General features: G+C 39.7%; 2 protein-coding genes across 2 annotated transcripts; both read right to left on the bottom strand.

Annotated features, from left to right (window-relative positions):
- Nucleotides 1-15297: 15297 nt before the first annotated feature.
- LOC143631562 (uncharacterized) lies at nucleotides 15298-16338 on the bottom strand. Its single transcript, XM_077100286.1, has 2 exons — nucleotides 15778-16338; nucleotides 15298-15627 (listed from the first exon to the last, which is right to left on the bottom strand). The coding sequence occupies exons 1-2, from the start codon at nucleotides 16336-16338 to the stop codon at nucleotides 15298-15300; spliced, it is 891 nt and encodes a 296-aa protein (XP_076956401.1).
- A 1204-nt stretch (nucleotides 16339-17542) lies between these two features.
- On the bottom strand, nucleotides 17543-18895 carry LOC143631563 (uncharacterized). Its single transcript, XM_077100287.1, has one exon. The coding sequence runs from the start codon at nucleotides 18893-18895 to the stop codon at nucleotides 17543-17545; it is 1353 nt and encodes a 450-aa protein (XP_076956402.1).
- Nucleotides 18896-21806: the final 2911 nt, after the last annotated feature.

The following is a 21806-nucleotide window of genomic DNA, read 5'->3' on the forward strand; positions in this document are numbered from 1 at the left end:
AAATGAAAGAGATGGTGTAAGAATACTTGATTTTCCGCTTAAATACTCGGGTGACTCGGGTTCGGGTTTAGGCTACCGACGGGTCAAGACTAGTCGAGTTCATAAGTTTTTAAACAAACTAAAACTTTTTCAGCAAAACTTTTATAAACCATTTTCCGAATAATTATTTAAAATCTTTTTTTTTTTTTTTTTTTTTAAATAAGAACATTTTATTTTTCAAAAGCATAAAAATTAATATTTTCCAGACGTAAATGTCGTTTTATAAAATAAACATTTCAAATGATAAAAGCAGATTTCTCCAATGATATGGGTTCCGAACTTATCGTCCAGAACCCCAAAGTGTATAGTTTCCGATGATTCCTTGATTTTTGTCTACCAGTCAAATTCCAGGGCGTTACATCCTCCCCAACTTAGGGGAATTTCGTCCCGAAATTTAGCTTTTTAGTATACTTGATGCATCGATGATTAAGATTACATGATCCCATGATGACCACTATGCGCCACCACTTCTAATATTCGTCTCAGGCACCACCCAAATCAAGCCGAAGGGGCTTATATATAGGGTGTACCAGCGGCTAACCCACCACTCCTTCAACCTTACTTGGGTGTTTCCTTCGACTCCTATTAGATCAATGACACACAGGACGACACACTATTTTCCACTACAAGGCATCATCCTCAAGCTTTACATCAGACATATTCATTTCGGATTGAAGGGGTTTATATATAGGGTGTACCAGCGGCTAACCCACCACTCCTTCAATCTTCCGCGAATATTACCCTCGGTAATTCTTGAATTCAATGTCTCACAGCTGCCACGCTAACTATAAGTCCCTAATTCCAGGTTTCGCTTCAGACATATTCAACTCGTGCCGAAGAGGTTTATATATAGGGTGTACCAGCGGCTAACCCACCACTTCTTCAACCTTTGTCGAATATTTCTCTACACGAACCTTGAGTTCACGACTTCTAGTTACACAATAGCATATTGCTTATACACGTATACACCTGTGACCTTGATGTAATTATATTCCGGACTATAATTACGAGCTCACCTTGTATCAATGTATAAGCTCTATCGTGTGCGGCTAGAAAATTTGACACGACACCACACACATACACACAACCATGCTCCATGAATGCAAGAATGAATGACAAATTTTTGGCTTAAATAATGTATAAATTTCCCCAAAATTCATATGATTGAGTAGATATGACTTGTGCTCCCAGCATGAGCCCTGAGTAGCCAAATTTGTGGATGCAAATAAAAGAATACTTATAAGCATAATAAGGCAACACGATATTCATTGAATAACACAATTATTTGATACATGCTGCAAATGTTATATTGACTTCTAGACAATAGATTACAAGAATAGAGACTAAGAGAACAAATGAGGGTATTTCTCCTTCATTTGATCTTCGCGTTCCCATGTAAACTCGGGTCCGCGTTTGTTATTCCATCGAACATTCACAAGCGGTATGCGGCTACGCTTGGTCTTCTTGACCTCGCGATCCAAGATTTCGACGGGTTCTTCAACAAAAAGCAGATTGTCGTTAATTCGAACCTCGTCGACGGGAATGAGAAGGGCCTCGTCAACAAGACACTTCTTTAACTGCGAAACATGAAAAACATTGTGAACTCTACCGAGTTCCGGCGGCAGCTCAAGACGATAGGCAACTGGTCCGATCCTTTCAAGGATTTTGAATGGTCCAACATACCTAGGAGCGAACTTTCCCTTCTTCCCGAAACGGACTACGCCCTTCCAGGGGGAAACTTTCAGCAGAACACGGTCACCAACTTGAAACTCGAGTGGCTTGCGTCGTTTGTCTGCGTAGTACTTATGCCGACAACGGGCGTCTTTGAGTCGCTGTTGAATGATAGCGATTTGATCGGTTGTTTCCTGTATTAGTTCCGGGCCGATGATCTGTGAATCCCCGGTCTCGGACCAACACAAGGGTGAGCGACACTTGCGACCGTAAAGAGCTTCAAACGGCGCGCATTTAATAGAAGAGTGGTAACTATTGTTGTAAGAAAATTCTGCCAGCGGCAGATGAGCTTCCCAACTATTACCGAATTCAAGGATACAAGCTCTCAACATGTCCTCTAGGGTTTGTATGGTCCTCTCGCTCTGCCCATCAGTTTCTGGATGATAGGAAGAGCTAAGCTTCACACTTGTCCCAAAGGCCTTTTGCAAAGATTTCCAGAACCTGGAAGAAAAACTGCTGTCGCGATCAGACGTAATGCCCTTAGGCACACCATGACGGGAAACGATCTCACGAATGTATATCCGCGCCAACTTTTCCGTAGTGTAGTCCTCACGAACCGGGATAAAGTGAGCGGATTTAGTTAGAATGTCCACAATAACCCAAATTGAGTCATGACCGCTAGGCGTCCGCGGTAGCTTGGTGATGAAATCCATAGCTAACTCTTCCCACTTCCACTGAGGAATAATAGGTTGCTGAAGCAGCCCAGACGGCCTTCGATGCTCTGTCTTGACTCGCGAACAAGTCAAACATCTCATCACGTATAAAGCGATGTCTTTCTTCATCCCGGGCCACCAATAATGAGGTTTAAGATCTTGATACATTTTGCTGCTGCCGGGATGAATCGAGTATCTGGACTTGTGGGCTTCACTTAGAATAAGCGTTCGAAGAGGCTCAGAGTTTGGGATCCATGCTCGATCAAGAAAATAGAGGATGCCGTCCAACTTGGTTTCGAATTTCTGTTCGGCTCCACACGACAAAACGCCCTTGAGATCTCCATTCACAAGCGCCTGATTCTGAGCTTCGCGAATTAAGGAGGGAAGATTGGATTGAATTCGAATAGAGTGCAGCTGGGTCCTTTCTTTACGACTCAATGCGTCAGCCACCACATTAGCCTTTCCCGGGTGGTAGCGGATTTCACAATCGTAATCGCTGAGAAGTTCGACCCAGCGTCGCTGCCTCATGTTCAACTCTTTCTGATGGAGGATGTGCTGTAAGCTCTTGTGGTCGGTATAGATGACACACTTCGTGCCGTACAGGTAGTGTCTCCAGATTTTTAAGGCAAACACCACAGCACCCAACTCGAGGTCATGCGTGGCGTAGTTCTTTTCGTGCACCTTGAGTTGTCGAGAAGCGTAAGCGATGACCTTCCCTCGTTGCATTAAAACGCAACCGAGGCCTTGATTTGAAGCATCGCAATAAACGGTAAAGTCATCGTCACCTTCCGGAAGCGATAGAATCGGTGCACGGCAAAGTTTATTCTTCAGAGTTTGGAAGGCTTCCTCTTGATCTCGTCCCCACACGAAGGGTTCTCCCTTCTGAGTCAGAGTGGTCAAAGGCAAGGCAATCCTGGAGAAGTTTGAGATAAATCGGCGGTAGTAACCAGCCAATCCAAGAAATGAACGGATTTCGGTAGGTGTTTTAGGCGCTACCCAATTTCTGATGGCTTCTACCTTGGCAGGGTCGACGTGTATGCCGTCGACATTGATAACATGTCCCAAGAATTGAACTTCCTTTAGCCAAAATTCGCACTTGGAGAACTTGGCATATAGTTGTTCCTTCCTGAGAAGCTCCAAAATAAGCCTGAGATGAAGCTCATGATCGGTCCTCGAACGAGAATAAATGAGAATATCGTCTATGAAAACAATGACAAACTGGTCGAGATATGGACGGCAAACGCGATTCATCAGATCCATGAAAATGGCGGGGGCATTGGTCATTCCAAAAGGCATAACCATGAACTCGTAATGACCGTAACGAGTTCGGAACGCAGTTTTCGGGATATCCTCCTCCAGAACACGCAATTGATGGTAACCAGAACGCAGATCGATCTTAGAGAAAAACGTAGCACCCTGAAGCTGATCAAAGAGATCATCAATTCTCGGTAACGGGTACCGGTTTTTGATGGTCAGTTTATTAAGCTCCCGATAGTCAATGCACATACGGAAAGTCCCATCCTTCTTTTTGACGAAGAGTACTGGGGCTCCCCATGGAGACGAGCTAGGGCGAATGAATCCCTTGTCAAGAAGTTCTTGAAGCTGATTCGATAATTCTTGAAGTTCCAGCGGAGCTAGACGATAAGGAGACTTAGCAACAGGGAGAGCACCAGGAATAAGATCGATACGAAATTCCACCTGCCTGCTAGGAGGAAGTCCAGGCAGCTCATCGGGAAAAACATCAGAAAATTCACGCACGACAGGGAAGTCCTGCAGTCTCTTGACTTTGGATTCCTTGAGAGTAACACGGGCTAGAAATGCGGGATACTTCTTTTGAAGGTACCGACTGGCTTTTAAGCAAGAAACGATTCTTAGGCATCCACCCGACCTATCCCCTTGAATGGTTAGAATTTCACCAGAAGACAGAGGGATACGAATAAGTTTCTCGGCGCAGATTACTTCCGCGCGATTGCTAGACAGCCAGTCCATTCCCACAACTAGATCGAAGCTTCCAAGACGAAAAGGTATAAGGTCAATACTGAACGATGTGGTGACAAGAGTAAGGGTGCAATATCGAATGACAGACCTCACTTGTGTGGACTCTCCACTAGCAAGTTCAACAACCAAGGCAGGTTCCAACTCGGAAATTTTTAATTTCAGCAAAGGAACCAATTCGCAAGAGACAAAACTCCTATCAGCTCCTGTATCAAATAGGACAGACACCCAATTGTTGTTAAGAGTAAACGTACCAGTAATAACATCGGGGTTTTGGCGTGCTTCGGCAGCTCCAATGGTGAAGGCCCTCCCGCGAGCCGGAGGAACGTTGGTGACGCGAGGGCATCGATTTCTGTAATGGTCCATCGCGCCACACTCGAAGCAGCCTCGAGCAGGGTTAGGCTGAGGGTTAGCATTCCCCACAGCCAGTTGGTTGCCAGGACTCCTGCAGCGCTCCACCAGGTGTCCGAATCGTCCACAATTTGTGCACTTGCGGCACAACTCACTTGTTGGGTGATGATAAGAACATAAGTTGCACTTGGGATGCGGCCCAGTATATTCCTTTCTCGGTCTTCCCTGAACTGTTGCGGCTGAAACGGGGGCCATGGAGTTGATAGGCGTAGCACCAGTGATCGCAGTTAAGTAGGTCGCTTTCCGCTTCCTATTGTTCCCCTTTTTCGCTTTCCCATCGGAAGATTTGCCCTTATCCTGATGCAAAACACCGGACCTGAGCTGTTCCCTGGTCAAACGGGCAGTGAGATCGATCACTGCCTTAAGTGTAGTGGGGTCAACTGCAACCGCAATGCCCCTCATAGAGTCCGGAAGACCGCTGATGTATTGCTCGACAGCGCGTGAAGCTGGGGTAACCAGGTGGGGCACCAATAGGGAGAGTTCATGAAATCTCTCCGTGTACTTCATGTGATCGGCGCCCTTCATCGTGTGCGCCCTAAACTCAGCCTCCAATTTCTGGAGTTCGGTTCTCGGAACGAACTCCTGCGTGACTAGCTCAACAAACTCGGCCCAGGGCAAGGCTAAGACCGCGTCTCGCCCCCTGGTTCTAATCTCGATATTCCACCACGTGAGAGCCCGTTTGTGGAACATACTCGCCGCGAATTTGACCCTGAGTTCATCCGGGCAAGAGCACATGTTGAATGAAGCTTCGACTTTCTCGAACCACTGGAGAAGACCAGCAGCTCCCTCGGATCCATTAAAGCTCGTAGGCCCAGTGTTAGTAAAAGCCTTATAGAGCCTGTCGGCCTGAAGAGTAGGATTCGGTTCTGGGGCTTGTGGCGCACCCGAGGTTCCTTCTTGCCTTAGGTTGTTAACCAGACCCGGAAGAACTGCTGCAATTTGCTGCGCTATGATGGCAGCGAGGTCAGCAGGGTCAGCATTAACGGACGAGCGACGAGGAGGCATTCTGAAAAAGAAAAAGAACGCGCAAGAATGATACCGGGAATAAGAATAACAGGATAAGGAATAGCCAAAGAATACATCGCTACGATAGACACAATTAAAGATGCAGCACATAAGCACATAGCAAGCACATAAGTGTGGGCATGTGATAGTGATGCATGAATTATCTAGAGTTAAGGGTCCTAGGTTATAGTCTAGGTCGGTTTCCTAATTCCCTATAACCATTGGCTCTGATACCAATCTGTCACACCCCGGTCGTAATGGCGGAAAACCGAGGCGTGGCGACTAGGTCGTGATTGATTGAGCACAATAGTATAAAAGTCTAAATGCATAAACATAACCAAACTGTCAAATATTACATCATCCAGGTAACATGAAACAAATTGTTTTAATACAAAATATCAAGTTTCCAAACAACTCCTAGCCTAGCCTTCATCTCTCTAAGGCCTCTATCAGCTATTAGCTACTTCCTGCTTCATTTCCTGAAAACATGTAATAAAACGTCAACTACAAAAAGTAGATGAGTGAATTCATAGGTTAACTAATACTGTAGTGATAAGCCCTACACAAGCATACTAGGCTAAGTTGTAGGGGTTTATATATAGGGTGTACCATCGGCTAACCCACCACTCCTACAACTTATCCTACTATGCTTGGTATGCTTATCATCTCAACTGAATCTGCAAGAGTTTCGTATAAAGATTCCAATTATTGTTTCCATGCATGCAGGAGGAACGGTATCAAGGATATATGTATAAGATACCCAAGAATCATATGTAACCATGCCATGATGAAAAATGATAATGATGCATAATGATCACACAAGACCTGACATCGACCCCACACAAGACCACACTATGTTACTTGATTTCCTTGATGGTAACCCAAATCGATCACTTTGGGTACCATGAGAGAATTCTAAAGCGTACTTTAGTATCTCTTGGATTCCTAATCGATCACTTAGGAAATCCTTCGGATCCTTAATCGAACACTTAAGAGATCCTTCGGATTCTTAATCGAACACTTAAGAACCCCATAGGTCACGTGTATTCTAAATCGATCACTTTAGAATCCCACATCTAGTGACGGCCTGTCTACCAATCGACCACTTGGAGATCAAACCTATGCACTATTGTGACCTATATTGCCACTGTTCACACGATCACAAGACTGACCAATGAATAATGTGTTTTCATGATAAAGTATAACGGGTACATGACTTTGATTTCCAAACGTCCAATGTTCCCTAAACGCTGAGTGATTCCCATATTTACTCCTGAATATTTGATTATGCATACACAACTTCCGAGAAAGTTAAGGTACGCGTAACCTGCCATGATTACTTGTTTTCCCAATGTTCATTGTTTGCAAAAGATTTGTCAAGTGTTTATGATAGGTAATGTTTGAATAAATGTGTTTTGTCAAAACGTGTACATTTACCATGTTTTCACCCCCAATGATTTGAAAGGCTTTAAAAGAAAAATGGGGGCTATGAACTCACCTTGTTGACTAGGTGTGGTTGCTAGGGCGGTCGGGTGCTGTCAAACGTCGATCCTCTAAGTCTAGACAAGGACATAATAAGTTAACAACGCAGTTTAAGTCTAAGAGTGTAAGCCTTACACGATCTCGAGCAAAAACTAGGTTTTAAAGACGAAACAGCTTGGTTCTGACCTGATTCGATCGAATAGGAACACATTCGATCGAATCGAAACACATTCGATCGAATAGACACACATTCGATCGAATAGAAACACATTCGATCGAATAGACACTCATTCGATCGAATAGACAGACGTTCGATCGAATACGAAGCTCATTCGGTCGAATGAGTTGGAGACCATTCGGTTGCTTTCCTATTCGGTCGACTGGACTGGTTCGATCGACACATTCGATCGAATGAACTGATTCGATCGACTGGTTCGATCGACTGGACTGATTCGATCGACTGGTTCGATCGAATGAGTCTGATTCGACTCCTTCAAGCTGGGCGACGGAGATACCCACGGGTTTTCCAGATTTTCCAGATTTTTGACCCAAAATCGAAGTTTTTGACATGGAAATGCTCGGGATTGAAAGGGGTATCGATTCCTAGTACTTTTAAACACAAAAGCTTGCATTTTGACACCAAAAATGACGGTTTTTGACCAAGAACACACTTGACACAAAAGTCGGAGTTTTTGCTCGATTCGGGGCGGGTTTTGGTTGTAAAAACGTATGATTTTCAAGAAGATCTTACCGACAACAACGATAAACAGATTGGTGGACTCGAATCTTAGATTGGATGACTTTCTCTCACTACTCTCTCTCTAGAAGTGGGAGTGTTTGGGTGGGAAGTGTTGGTGGAAATGAAAGAGATGGTGTAAGAATACTTGATTTTCCGCTTAAATACTCGGGTGACTCGGGTTCGGGTTTAGGCTACCGACGGGTCAAGACTAGTCGAGTTCATAAGTTTTTAAACAAACTAAAACTTTTTCAGCAAAACTTTTATAAACCATTTTCCGAATAATTATTTAAAATCTTTTTTTTTTTTTTTTTTTTTTAAATAAGAACATTTTATTTTTCAAAAGCATAAAAATTAATATTTTCCAGACGTAAATGTCGTTTTATAAAATAAACATTTCAAATGATAAAAGCAGATTTCTCCAATGATATGGGTTCCGAACTTATCGTCCAGAACCCCAAAGTGTATAGTTTCCGATGATTCCTTGATTTTTGTCTACCAGTCAAATTCCAGGGCGTTACATTACATACCCGTAATATATACTTTCTTTTATAATTCATACATACTCATATGTTATACATATATCTAACATACATATTCAGCTATCATATACATACCTCCCATGTCAATACGTTCAATATCCAAAGATCATTCACGTACCGACAAGCTTTCATTCACATTCAAAATATACATACATAAATAACATATAAATCATACATGGCATACACTTACCATTTAAGGTAAGTGTATTAACTATCACATCGAGTATGCACACAGCCCCGAAAACATAACAAGGAATGGGGCTAGAAACTCACCTGGATCCTGTTTCTTTCTCCGTTAATAGTTAATCCTTTCTTTAGGTTAGATATGTTAACTGTATATAAGTTGCACGTATCAATACTTGTCTGATATAAACTAGTGGCCTAGTATTAGCTTACTTTTACTTAGCATTTTTATGGTCTTCCCTTTATTTTAACTCTCTGGTATCATGATCTCCTAAGTCCTTACATTGTATGCCATCACGTGTGTACACATATATGTCTACACTTACAAGTCGCCATGTATTCGGTCTCAATGTAAGAGAACTTGAGTGTAAGCGAACTTAATGATGAGTGAACTTATATACTTAAACGAACTTATTGATAAGCGAACTTAGATATATAAGCGAACTTATTGATAAGCGAACTTAGATATATAAGCGAAGTTATTGCTAAGCGAACTTATATATATATAAGCGAACTTATTGATAAGCGAACTTCGATATATATATATATATATATATATATATATAAACGAACTTATTGATAAGCGAACTTAGGTATATAAGCGAACTTAGGTGCGGCGAACTTAACAACAGGCGAATTTGTAGCAGCGAACTTGTAGCAACGAACTTGCTTGCAAGCGAACTTGCATCAGCAACTACAGGTTCATTCTCAATCCTTGTAATCACCTCCGTTTTAATGCGCAACCCTTCGATGGGACATTAACCAAACCAGTGAGCATTCCCATGATCATTTTCGGGTAAGACTCGGCTCGGAAGAGCATAAAGTTTGGACCTTTAGGCTTAAAACGTTCAATACTAGATCTAAGGTTTATTTTAATCGAGCCGTTCATGGTTATAAGTTCGTTGGGTTCATTTTTAACATCAAGTTTTCTACTTTAACACTCGTTTATACCCGATCTATTCTCCTACCAATTTTTATGTAAATCCGCTCAAGAAAAGTAAGCCTTTTTAACAAAAACGTACCTTTGAGGTTTTTGTATGAAATCACTCGAGATGCTCAAAACCATATCAAACAAACTCCGATTTGAGTGATTTAAGAAGCCACGGAACCTTCTCGTCCTGATCTACAAACCCATCAGCTCACCTTTTCCGGAAACTGCCGCTACAGTCGCCGGAACAGCTGAACAGTTGCTTGAATCTTCACTTTTGAGCTGCTATGGTTTTCTGATAAAAATAGGACTTCCCGACTTCTGATAGAAGATCTAATTGGTGAAAATCTTCATATATATACCATGAACAATTAGTTAAAATTTGAGACCGATCCGACGGCTAGATCTCCAGGAATCTTTGTGTCTTTGTGGGTGGTTTTCTCAAAAACGGGAATTGGGTTAAGTGTGTGTTTTGATGGTGTAGGCTATGGTGTAGAGATGTATGAAAATGGAAAGGATTAGGGTTTTAAGGGGTATTTATACTCCCTTAAGCCCATGGACCTTAGGCTCATCTTTCCTTTTTGGTCCATAATTAATTACATCTAATTAGACTACTTATCCTTCCATCTTTATTATTTTACTATTTTTCTATTAACTCAAGTAAACTTTTCCATCTTAAATAAATAATATATTAATTATTTATTCTTGTAAATTTCGGGATGTTACACTTCCTTCATTTTCTCCACTTAGTTTATTTTTAATTACTTTATATGCCTGAGCATACTTTGGGAACAAGCAAACTTTTGAGAGTATACTTTATCAAGCAAGCTTTGTGTAAGATTATTTAAAATTAGGTTTTGGCAGTATTCTCACTAAATGACAAAAATTATTTAAAACCCACTTTCAAATATTCACTGAGTACACTATAAAAATGGAACTTAGAAAATTTTTCATTTCACCTTTTTCCCTCTTTCTCGCTTGCATTATTGGCGATTTGTTCGTTACCTAGAATTTCAAACGTTAAACAAAATTCCTAACCTAAATTTGTCATCCAACATAATCCTAATTGGTAAGCTTCAATTGAATGATTTCCGACACTCATTGTATGGGTTTAAGGCTTCAGTTTCATCTTTACTGACATATCTGTTTTCTATGTAGGTTACAAATTTGTCGAAGAATAGGCTCTTAAAGACTATCTTTCATTTCTTCTTCAATTATAACTTACTACATGATAAAGCTATGAACTTTAATGACTAATCGTTGCTTTAAATTTATCTTTGTTTGTGACTGTGCAGATATGACGTGTCCATTCGAAAGAAAGCATAATATGTGTGCCTTTATCCAACTTACGGAGGAGAATAGGCCGGTGGAGTTAATGATTAGATGGCTGTTGCGCTCTATTCTTCGATTTTCACTCACTGAAAGTCCAAAAATATACAGAAACCACTAATTGGATTTCTGGAATTCTGCTGAGTTGGAAGATTATGAACTTGGTAGAAGGATTGAGGCTACTGTAGCTGGGAATGAAGTGATTCCGAAAATTTGATAAGAGCCAGTCTCCAGATACATGATGCGGTGGATGCTCCTATACATTGTTCTACCCACGGACTGTTGAGAATTTTTCAAGAAACAATGTGGTATCAAGGAGATGTTCATGAAGGACAATTCAAGAAAGGGATTTTTCCTATCTTGTATATATTTATAATTCACCACATCATACAGGGTTTCACATCAAGGAGGAGTACAAGGACCCTCATGAGCCGGGAGATTGCAAATGCAATTGTTGCAATTATATATAACCAGCCAATTCATTTTTCAAGATTGATATTTGAGGGGCTGGTGACTAATCTAAGGAAAAGAAGGGAAGAAAGATTTTTAGTCTATCCTTGATTCTTATAAATAATCTTTAACATTGTGAGCCCTGATCTACCAACCTTGGGCACAACTCATGTCTTGCACGATCCAAATGTATACAGACGAATTGCAAGGTTGGTGTGACATCCGTGACAAAATGAGGTCTACCTTATTCACTACGTAGCGAGTAAACGATAAAGCAGTTAATTCATAGAGATCAAATGAGTAACCGACCGATACTGGTTAAGACTCTATTATATACTGAGGGGTCATATATGGGTTATATATATATATATATATATTATAGTGGCTAAATTATTGATAGTTTAAGCAAATCAAGAAAATATTTGGATTTTTACAACGAGTTAGTGCGTTTTTCTTATTTTACAAAAATGGGTTGAAAAACACTCGTTTTCGCGCTGCTTTTTGCACTCAAACTAGTTTTCTTGCGAAGAACCCGAACTAAATTTTGGAATGAGATTTACACGTGACACGGAAACCGAGGCATTAATGGGCCAAAGGGAGGTCCAATGGCCCCCCTTAATCCCGGTCGCAAGTGGGGTGGACCCCCCCTTGTTTCAAGTTTGTTGTATAAATTAATATACTTAGATATTTTCACTCACAAATCAACCAAGATAAATACTCTGCTGATTCCTTCATCTTGCAGCCCAAACCTTCAGGTAACAATAAAATTTCATGAGATTTACACTTGATTAGCAAGGTTTAAACATAGAAATTTAAGTCTTGATTAGTTTTAAACATGTTTAACAATCCAAAAACAATAAAAATCACCTAAAACCATGTTTTGATGTTAAAGTTGTATACAAAGCAAAAACATATAAATTTTTTACCAAAAACACGGATTAGAACATGAAAATGACGTTTTTACGGTTCGAAAGTTCGGTTTGAAATCCAAACCGAATCCCTAATTAAAAAGGCTAGACTATGGATAATTTATGCTTTGTTTTATGTTATATGATATGTAGATACACTGACTTTGTGACCCAAGACCTGGAGAGTCATTAAAACCACCGAAAACTATCAAAAACCGACAAGGTAATTACCGTATTACTCGTTTAGGGGTTGTTTAGTATTAGGTTGTGACGTACTTGATGTTAGGTTGTGAAACATTGCAGGATCATTAGGGATAATGCAAAAGAGTCCCTGTTCAAATTTGGTAATTTTTCGGTAAATGAGAATATTTTTCGAATTTATAACCGTTTATTGGAGTTTATTTGGGAAAAATATTTAAACTTCATGAAAATTTATGACATTTGGCATGGAAATCAGAAATGTTATGATACGATCACTGGCTTAATTTGTGATCATTTGGAGATGTCTAAGTATAGGTTGTTCATTTGCGTTTTTATCGAGTTTAACAGCAGAAAAATGCACAAAAGGGTATTTTGGTTAAAGAATTAGGTTCTAGGAATTTTACAGGGCTTGTGTTATGGTATTATGACCACATAAAAAAAATTATCGGATTTTTCAGAAATTGTTTGGTATAAATGAGGTATTCATCGGTGGATTATAACACACAAAACGAATTTTTATAAATAAATAGTTACGTATTAAAATTCTGAAAATATTTATATAAACTTCTACAGATTTTAATTGATTTTTAAAAAAAATCTCATAATTTATATATAATTACATAAATAGTTATGATAATTTGAAGATTTAAATTATATATATGTTTTAACAAAACCAGCAATTTTGTGTTTAACGAACTGACTGGTATGTCAAAACGTCAAAAGTGGTCAAATATCATAGTTTTGGATGAATTTGATAAAAACGAACTTTTTACGAGATTTCCGGACAACTCGGGTGGATTGTACGCGTTTTGTATAATCAAACTCGTATGAAAACGGAAACGAACAATGCAATTAATCCAGATACCGAAACTTCAAAATTTTTTCATCAATCAAATCATTTTATCAATCATTATGTTTACTTAAGTTTGTGTGATCTTACCTATTTTCGAAACGCGTAAACGATCAACTTGGCTAGACACGGAAACGGCGAAACTGAGTCAAATCTGGTTTTGAACATTTCATAACATACAACGTCACAATCTAGGACTACGGTCATGTTATGGGCCTAACAGCTATACCTAGACTAGTTATACAAGTCAATTTAGTTTAAACACTGTACTACTGTTAATCGTACTATATCGATTATAGGATAGGAGGTGTACTCGAAAGCATTATATATATACTACACGTGTAACCGATCAAGACTACACTAAGGTGAGTTTCATGACCCCACTTTCTAAACTGTTTTACGAACTTTTGGGGTGGAAAGCGTGTTTACATATGATGATGTGAATTATCTAGGTACTAACACTTGAAAATCCCCACAAACACAAATGATTAACTTCGTGCTGGTGGCGTGTGGATGGTACTATCGGTTTGACAAACCCAACTGGGTATGCTGGAACATGCTAACCCAGTTGCACATTGTCATTTAAACTTATTACATTCTGCTATGTGGTGTTAGACATAGTACATACTTGGGGCAAAGTGGTTGTTAAATGCCAACGGGAGTGCATGGGCAAGGGTGGCCATGTTTTTTAGCTCATTTCGGTTTCAAGTGTGCCTTAGTATAAAAACATCATACATATACATACACACATACATGCATACATACATACTTACATAAATACATACATACATATATACATACATATATACATGCATGCATACATACATACATACATACATACATGCATACATACAAACATACATACATACATACATACATACATACATACATACATTCATACATACATACTCTGAACTTTACGAACTCGTACACTGATTTTGTTTGTACTCGTGAAACTTGAAACTCACCAACTAGACATAGTTGACCCGTTTTAACATGTTTTTCAGGTTAGCCCAAGTTGGAATGATTGCTGCGTGCTCGGTGTTAAAATCTGAAGTTGAATCGTTGTAGATAGACACAAGTATATATTAAAGAATAGGCATCCACGAGAACTGGTTATGTGTTTTCGCCTAATTTGTAAACTTAGTACCAACCAATGTAATATGATGTATATTAGTTTGTTGAATTTCTATATAAACAATGTGGTTGATACTGAAGTTATATGTTACATTCCCGTATTACGCTTCCGCATTGACCTAGTGGGGGTGTGGCAGGAGTTGGCATCAGAGCCATTGGTTATAAAGAATTAGGATGTCTCTTAGGATACCCTAATATAACCATAGGCTTGATTAGCTCTGGGAATAAAATAATATCAAATAATATATACTGATGAGTCTCGGGATGAACTCGAATGGGCAAGTGGGTTATTATGGTCCGGAACGTAATAATGGACTTGCTTGTACGTGGGAATTTGAGAAGAAGTCGTTGAATAATCAAATTGGTAAAATCAGCAACATATGTGTATAAAATATAATATTAAATAAATATATATGTATATAAACGATCATCTGTGCTTATGTGTATAAATACCTGCATGTATTTTATTATGATTAATATTATTAAAAAAGAGTATTCTTTTTTTTTGGGTAAAGGGTTACCCCGGTGATTCGATTAAAACTCAACCAAAACAAAACAAGTGGTATGACAGAGTATCATACTAGTTCATGTAAACGACATGCCAATTACACAAAAAAACCCACCTGCCAAGCTAGACCCCCCAATTACAAAACACAACACCCTTCCACTATATTACATGTTACATAGTGAAAAAAAAAAAGAAAAACAAACAAAGACTCAACCATAGCCGTCCCCAATACCAGAAATCTTCCATTTTTGCCATACACGGTTCTTCGTTTCCGTATTCTTGAACTTTAACGTGATAATCTTAAAAGTTATGATCTTCATAATCACCTCCCTAAGTTGACAGGGAGTTCTTCTATCAGCCGTAAAGAGTCTTGAGTTGCGCTCTTGCCATATAAAATACGAACACGCTGCTACTCCAATCTTCTCAATAATAGCACTAGCCGAGAGATTGTTTGCTTGGGACACCATATAATCAACAATATTATTCCAGCTACTATCCACATGATCCATATCAAACATTGGTCTCATTTGATTCCAAACCTATTTAGAGAAAATACAATCAAAAAATAAATGATCATGTGAGTCAGGACCCCTCGAGCACAACGAGCAGCACATGAGATTCAGATTTGTCAAGCTTGTTGCATCCCACTCTTTCATTCTATCTTGCGTCTTCAACTTCCGTCTAAAAACCTGCCACATGTGAAACGCATGTCTCGGAATACACTGATTAAACCATACAATTTTTGCCCAATTCACCTCAGGTTGACTCACCCAAATCGAATCCCAAGCAATAGCGGCTGAAAACGCCATATAATCCTTTCCAGAAACTCGCCAAACCAAAGCATCTCTTTTATTCGGATCAATAATAGGTATTGGAATATTAATAAGGACTTGAAATAAATCATACCAAGCAACCGGCCATCTCCAAGTCCCAAACTCAACCAACTCAGCCATATTAGAGTCCAAATCAAAACCAGATCTAGCAATAATCCTTGGAGTAATAAAACCCCGTAAAGGGCTAAAGTCATTCCACCTATCACTCCAAGCAATCGTAAACATACCATCACCAATAAGTTTCCATATAAACGGTCTAAAGGTCTCACGGATCTTAAGGATCTTGCGCCAGCCCCAACTAACATTCCCACGCAACTGAACCTCCCAAAAATTTCGACCTTTCAGCTTGTACATTTGAACCCATTGAACCCATAACGAATTTCTATTAGACAAGATACTCCAAATATGGTAGGCCATAAGCGCTTTATTAACATCCGTTAATCGACGAATACCCAACCCCCCCCCCCCTCCGACTTCGGAAGACACACAGAATTCCAAGAAGCTTTAGATTTATACTTACCCTCATTATCGGATCTCCAAAGAAACTGTCTCATCTTTTGTTCTAAATCTTTAATAATTCGAGAAGGAAGGATAAAAACTGAAGCCCAATAAACATGCAAGGACGAAAGAACCGAATTTACCAATTGAAGCCTACCCGCAAACGATAGAGATTTATTTTTCCAATCATCCATTCGGTTTTCCATCTTTTCAACCAGACCCTTACAATCCGAATAGAGCAATTTTGTGGAGATAAGCGGGACCCCCAAATAACGCACCGGTAATTTCCCTTCCTCAAACGGCATCCAAGAAAGGATAGCCTTTCTAACCTCATCCGCCACATTCCCAAAGAAGACCGTACTCTTAGCAACACTCGGGACCAAACCGGACACTTCCTTGAACTCCTCTAACGAATCCATAATAATTTTACTAGACCTTACATCACCCTGAGAGAAAAGGAATAAATCATCCGCAAAACACAGATTGATTAACCGTTGTTTCTCACATAAAGCATGAAACCTGAAGTTAAGATTTTGGCGAACAACCCTATGGAGTAAAAGAGTTAGCACTTCTATCGCCAAAGTGAAGAGATAAGGAGACATAGGATCACCCTGCCTCAAGCCTCGTTTCCCATCAAAATAACCATGAATGTCTCCATTAATACAAATAGAGAACGAGGTGGTAGTCACACATTCCATAATCCAATTAACCATCACATGATGAAATCTGAACCCAACCAGAATTCTATAAAGAAAATCCCAACTAACCGTGTCATAAGCCTTTTGAATATCAACTTTAAAAGCACATCTAGGAGTTCCTTTGTTCAAATGATAATTATGCATTAATTCTTGGGTAAGAAGGATATTATCTTAGATTCTTCTCCCCGGTATAAAAGCTGATTGGTTAATACTTACCACTTCTTCTAACCCCACCTTAATTCTATTAGAGATAATTTTGGTGATGCATTTATACAGCACATTACAACAAGCAATAGGACGGAAATCAGTAACAGATTCAGGTGTGGGTACCTTAGGGATAAGAGCAATGATAGTATGATTTACATCCCGAAGCATTCTTGTATGCATAAAGAAATCCCTTATCGCCCCACACACCTCATTCCCAACTACATCCCAAGCCCCCTTGAAAAACGCAGCCGAGTACCCATCCGGACCTGGGGCTCTATTATTCCCAATTGAGAAAATCGCCTGTTAATCTCCTCATTTGTAACCGGTTTTACCATTTCATTAGCTGAACCCATAGACAATTTATTAGTAAACAGTCCATGCAGACTAAGACAATCTATACGACTTATTGAACCCAAAAAATTCTGATAGTGATCAACAAAGGCCTGAGCACCCGAGTTACCTTCAAACACCACCCCATCCTTATTTTTAACTCTTTCAATTCTCCCTCTATGGTTTCTACATTTGAGAGATCTATGAAAATAGGCCGTATTCGAGTCACCAGCATTAAGCCACTCAATCTTAGCTTTTTGTTTCAAGAAACATTCTTCATCATACACCACTTCCTCAAACTCCTTCAAACAAGCAGCTGCCATTTCACGCAGCTCCAAATCATTAGGGTTACCATCCACTTGAGATTGCAACGAATCCAGATTCGATCTTAAGATTGTAACTTTAGAGTGCAAATTACCTTGATCATATAAAAGCTTTCTCAAAGCAGGTTTTGCAGCTCTCAACTTTTTAACCACACAAAACATTTTATTTCCCCTTACCTTCTTACCCCAAGCCTCTTTCACAGCATCCTTAAACCCCCTCTTATTAACCAGAAAATTTGCAAACTTAAACGGCTTAGGTTTCCATCTAGTAATTGACGGGAGCTTGAGAACCCATGGAGAATGATCTGACACACGATAAGGCTGAAAAATCGCATACGAAGACCTAAAAAGATCAATAAATTTCATGTTCCCCATAATTCTATCAAGTTTCTTTAAAATCCCAATACCCTTCTTCGGTTTTTGATTCCAAGTATAATGTAATCCTGAGCTATTGATATCCAACACCTCAATCTGATTTATACACTCCTTAAAGTCTCTCATACCCGTGTTAATTTTTGAAACACCTGCATAGCTATCTTCCAACGTGAGGGAGACATTAAAGTCCCCCAATATAACCCACGGTTTATCTTGTATAAACTGTTTATGGATGCAGAGATCCTTCCATAAGTTTCGCCTTTCCATATAACAATTCTTCGCATACACAAAGGAACAAAAAAGCATTTTCTTATCAATCTTAAAATAAACTTGAGCATGCATAACCTGCGAAGACTGAGACAGCACCATTACATCGACAGCATCCGAGTCCCACCCTAGAATGATACAAGTACCTTTATCACAAACATTGCCATTAGAAGTCCACTCCCACTTTCTAAAAACCCTTTTGCACACATCAAAAAGACTACTAACATCCACATGCGACTCCAAAATTGCACACACTTTAAGATGATTTTCAGACATAACTTGACGAACCTCAGTTTGTTTAAGCGAGCGGTTCAGCCCCCTTACATTCCAAGCAGCTATACTACACATGAGAACCGTCTAAACCGGGAGTGCTTGCCCCCTCAGATAAACTATCATCCATTAGCCGACCCAAATAAGTTTCTGATTCTTTAAATTCCTCCTCCATATCTGAATCATCCTCAATAACCTTATTTTCCCCAACCTTCAAATGTTCCTGATTAACTTGTTTTGGTCTCAATATCATTCAGAACAGCAAAAGAATTAGCTGTTAAAACCTCCACCAAATCAACTGTAGGTTTAGCATTAGATGTACTCAGTTGATCCCTTTTCTTGACTGCCTATACTCAAATCTTTTATTAGGTTTTGGGATCTGAAATCCCGGTTTATGTGCCGCCTTATTCATCTTTACCTCTTGGAACCCATCAGCATCAATCTTTTTATCCTTGACGTCAATCCTAGGCTGTTTAGGACAATTGGAGTCAACATGCCCAAACACACGGCAAGCATTACACTTTGGAGGTTTCCATTCATACTCTACTTTCATCATTTCCCGAATATACCCATCCTCCTCTAACTTAGGAATAGCCACAACCAATTTTTCTTTTAAATCCTTCTCCGAGTCAAGCTCAATCATAGCCCTAGCATAGCTGCTTCGTCCCCAACTTTCCAAACACATAGAACTCGTATAAGAGTCAAGAAGTTTTGGATTACCCAGTTTTGTGGCCAATAGACTAAGCCCATCTTCCGTGTATGCAGCCAATGGAACATTATAGATCTTAACCCACACCGTTATGTCATCCTTCTTTAGAACAGTCGTTGGAGTCCAAACATTCAAAATAATAGGCACATTACGAATCAGCCAAGGTCCTCCTTCAAGAACATTTTCCATTCCTCCCTTGGTCTCAAACTTAAAGAAGAAAAATCCATTCGTATTCATCATAACCTTCTGCAATCCAAACTTGGTCCAGACATTCTTTACATAATGTTCAATAACCGGAAAAGGTAATCGCTTACCAAGAAAGTACCCCAAACAAAGTATTTGTAAACCTATCTTGCACCCTTTTGACCGTTTCCCTTGGAATAACAATATCCACATTATCAAGTTTCACAGCAGCCTCAAGATTACAGAAATTTACCTTCTTATTTGGACCACTATTAACAATTGATGCAAACGAAACACCACCTATTGCAGCAGCATTTTTATTATTATTATTATTTTCCACAGCATCTCCAGAACTTACCTTACCATCTTCCAGATCCGGATTTGAATCACTTGCATCACCATAAAGTTGTGGAGGTTGATCTTCCTTACGCAACGGGATATAAAACGTAGAATTCTCCATGAAAGAAACTGAAGATCTTGCATTTGATTGGTTTGCAGCCAACGCCGTTTTTAAAATTCCCCTACGAGGAGGAATACCATCAATGTTTGTTACCTTTTTGGCTGAAAAACCATGATTCAATCGTTCAATGTTAATATCACTTGGTGGCCGATCCATAACATCACTAACACCTCTCTCCATAATCAAACACAGCCCATGCACAAGAAAAACGAAAAACACCAAAGAACCCTAATATAGAATGATGGCAGCAAGGAACATAAAAGAAAAGAACGAGCAAAGTTTAGAACTGAGGGTTATATTCAAGGATTACTACCAACAACGAATCCGAATGAACCCCAAACCCTAAACAAGATCGATCACAAGAAGAACAAATTTCAGCAAAGTCGCCATTCTAGAGAGAGAATTAGGGTTTATTTGTTTCAATTTTTACAAATGAATGATTTGAAGACCAATTGATTCTAAAAACTATGGATCATTCGGACCTTTCAATTCACATATGTAGATCTCAGATCTATGAACGAGAATATTCTGGAAACTGACAAACAAAGAAGGTAAAAAAATAGTATTCTTACTACTAACCCTTGTGCAGAGACATGTCGAGAGCCATAAATCGCATATCTGACGAAGTACCAGCACTATATGAAGATGAAGAGGATCTAGAAGAGGAACCCGAAGAGGATTCGGAGGAGGAAGAAATAGGTGAGAGTTTGGGAGACACCGTAGTACCTCTTGAGGTGCCGATTGACAAGCCTGACTTATCAGGCTACCGATGCGATAGTTACCCCCTAGGGAATCACATAGGCTAGAGGCTGGAGCTACTAGTGCTTATCATTCACCGATTAGAGCACCCAGATCCACTACTCCACCTGTTCAGCATACACCGGTACCCCCACCTACCATTAGGAACCGTCATACTGCCCGCATGAGCGTGCACCCACCTGAGCACACCTCTCCCCCACCACGGTCTACATACCATAGAGGAGAGACATCACGTGTCCAGGTCACTGACATACCTGTTCCCACCTGGGTTTACCCACACCGATACCAGAGCCACCTCTTTTATCCAATTCAGCATGGTTGGGTGTAGTGACTGATCATATATTAAAACAATCACACTCAATAAGAAACCTTAAATATCACAGACACGACATGAAAGATCACATGTGGTATCTGTAGCGAGAAGTAAGGGACGCATATAGGTCAAATGCTCACAACCGCTGGCGTTAGGATCAGGCAATGACACTGTTAGGTGGTGGTTACTGTTGGGTTTCTATAGGATTTAACAAACTTAGTTAACCGATTAACTAGTTATAATATATGCGGAAACGTGATAGACAAACTAAACATATGAACAACCTAGTTTATTCATTTCAAGATTACCAATAATCTATTTACTAGAAACCCGAAGCTAGGATCAAATGATACGGGAACAACTAAACTATCAAAGCATATAAACACTTACAATCTTAACCCTTTAAGAGTTTAGTGGATGTTGAAGAAGATGATGATGTGAATGCTAGATTTTCAAAGAAAAACCCTCAAACGGAATATACCCCGAGCCTCCA

The sequence above is a fragment of the Bidens hawaiensis genome, unplaced genomic scaffold, assembly GCF_021521415.1.
Source record: "Bidens hawaiensis isolate Kalapana, Puna unplaced genomic scaffold, B.hawaiensis_p1.1 tig00006092_1, whole genome shotgun sequence".
Lineage (NCBI taxonomy): Eukaryota > Viridiplantae > Streptophyta > Magnoliopsida > Asterales > Asteraceae > Bidens > Bidens hawaiensis.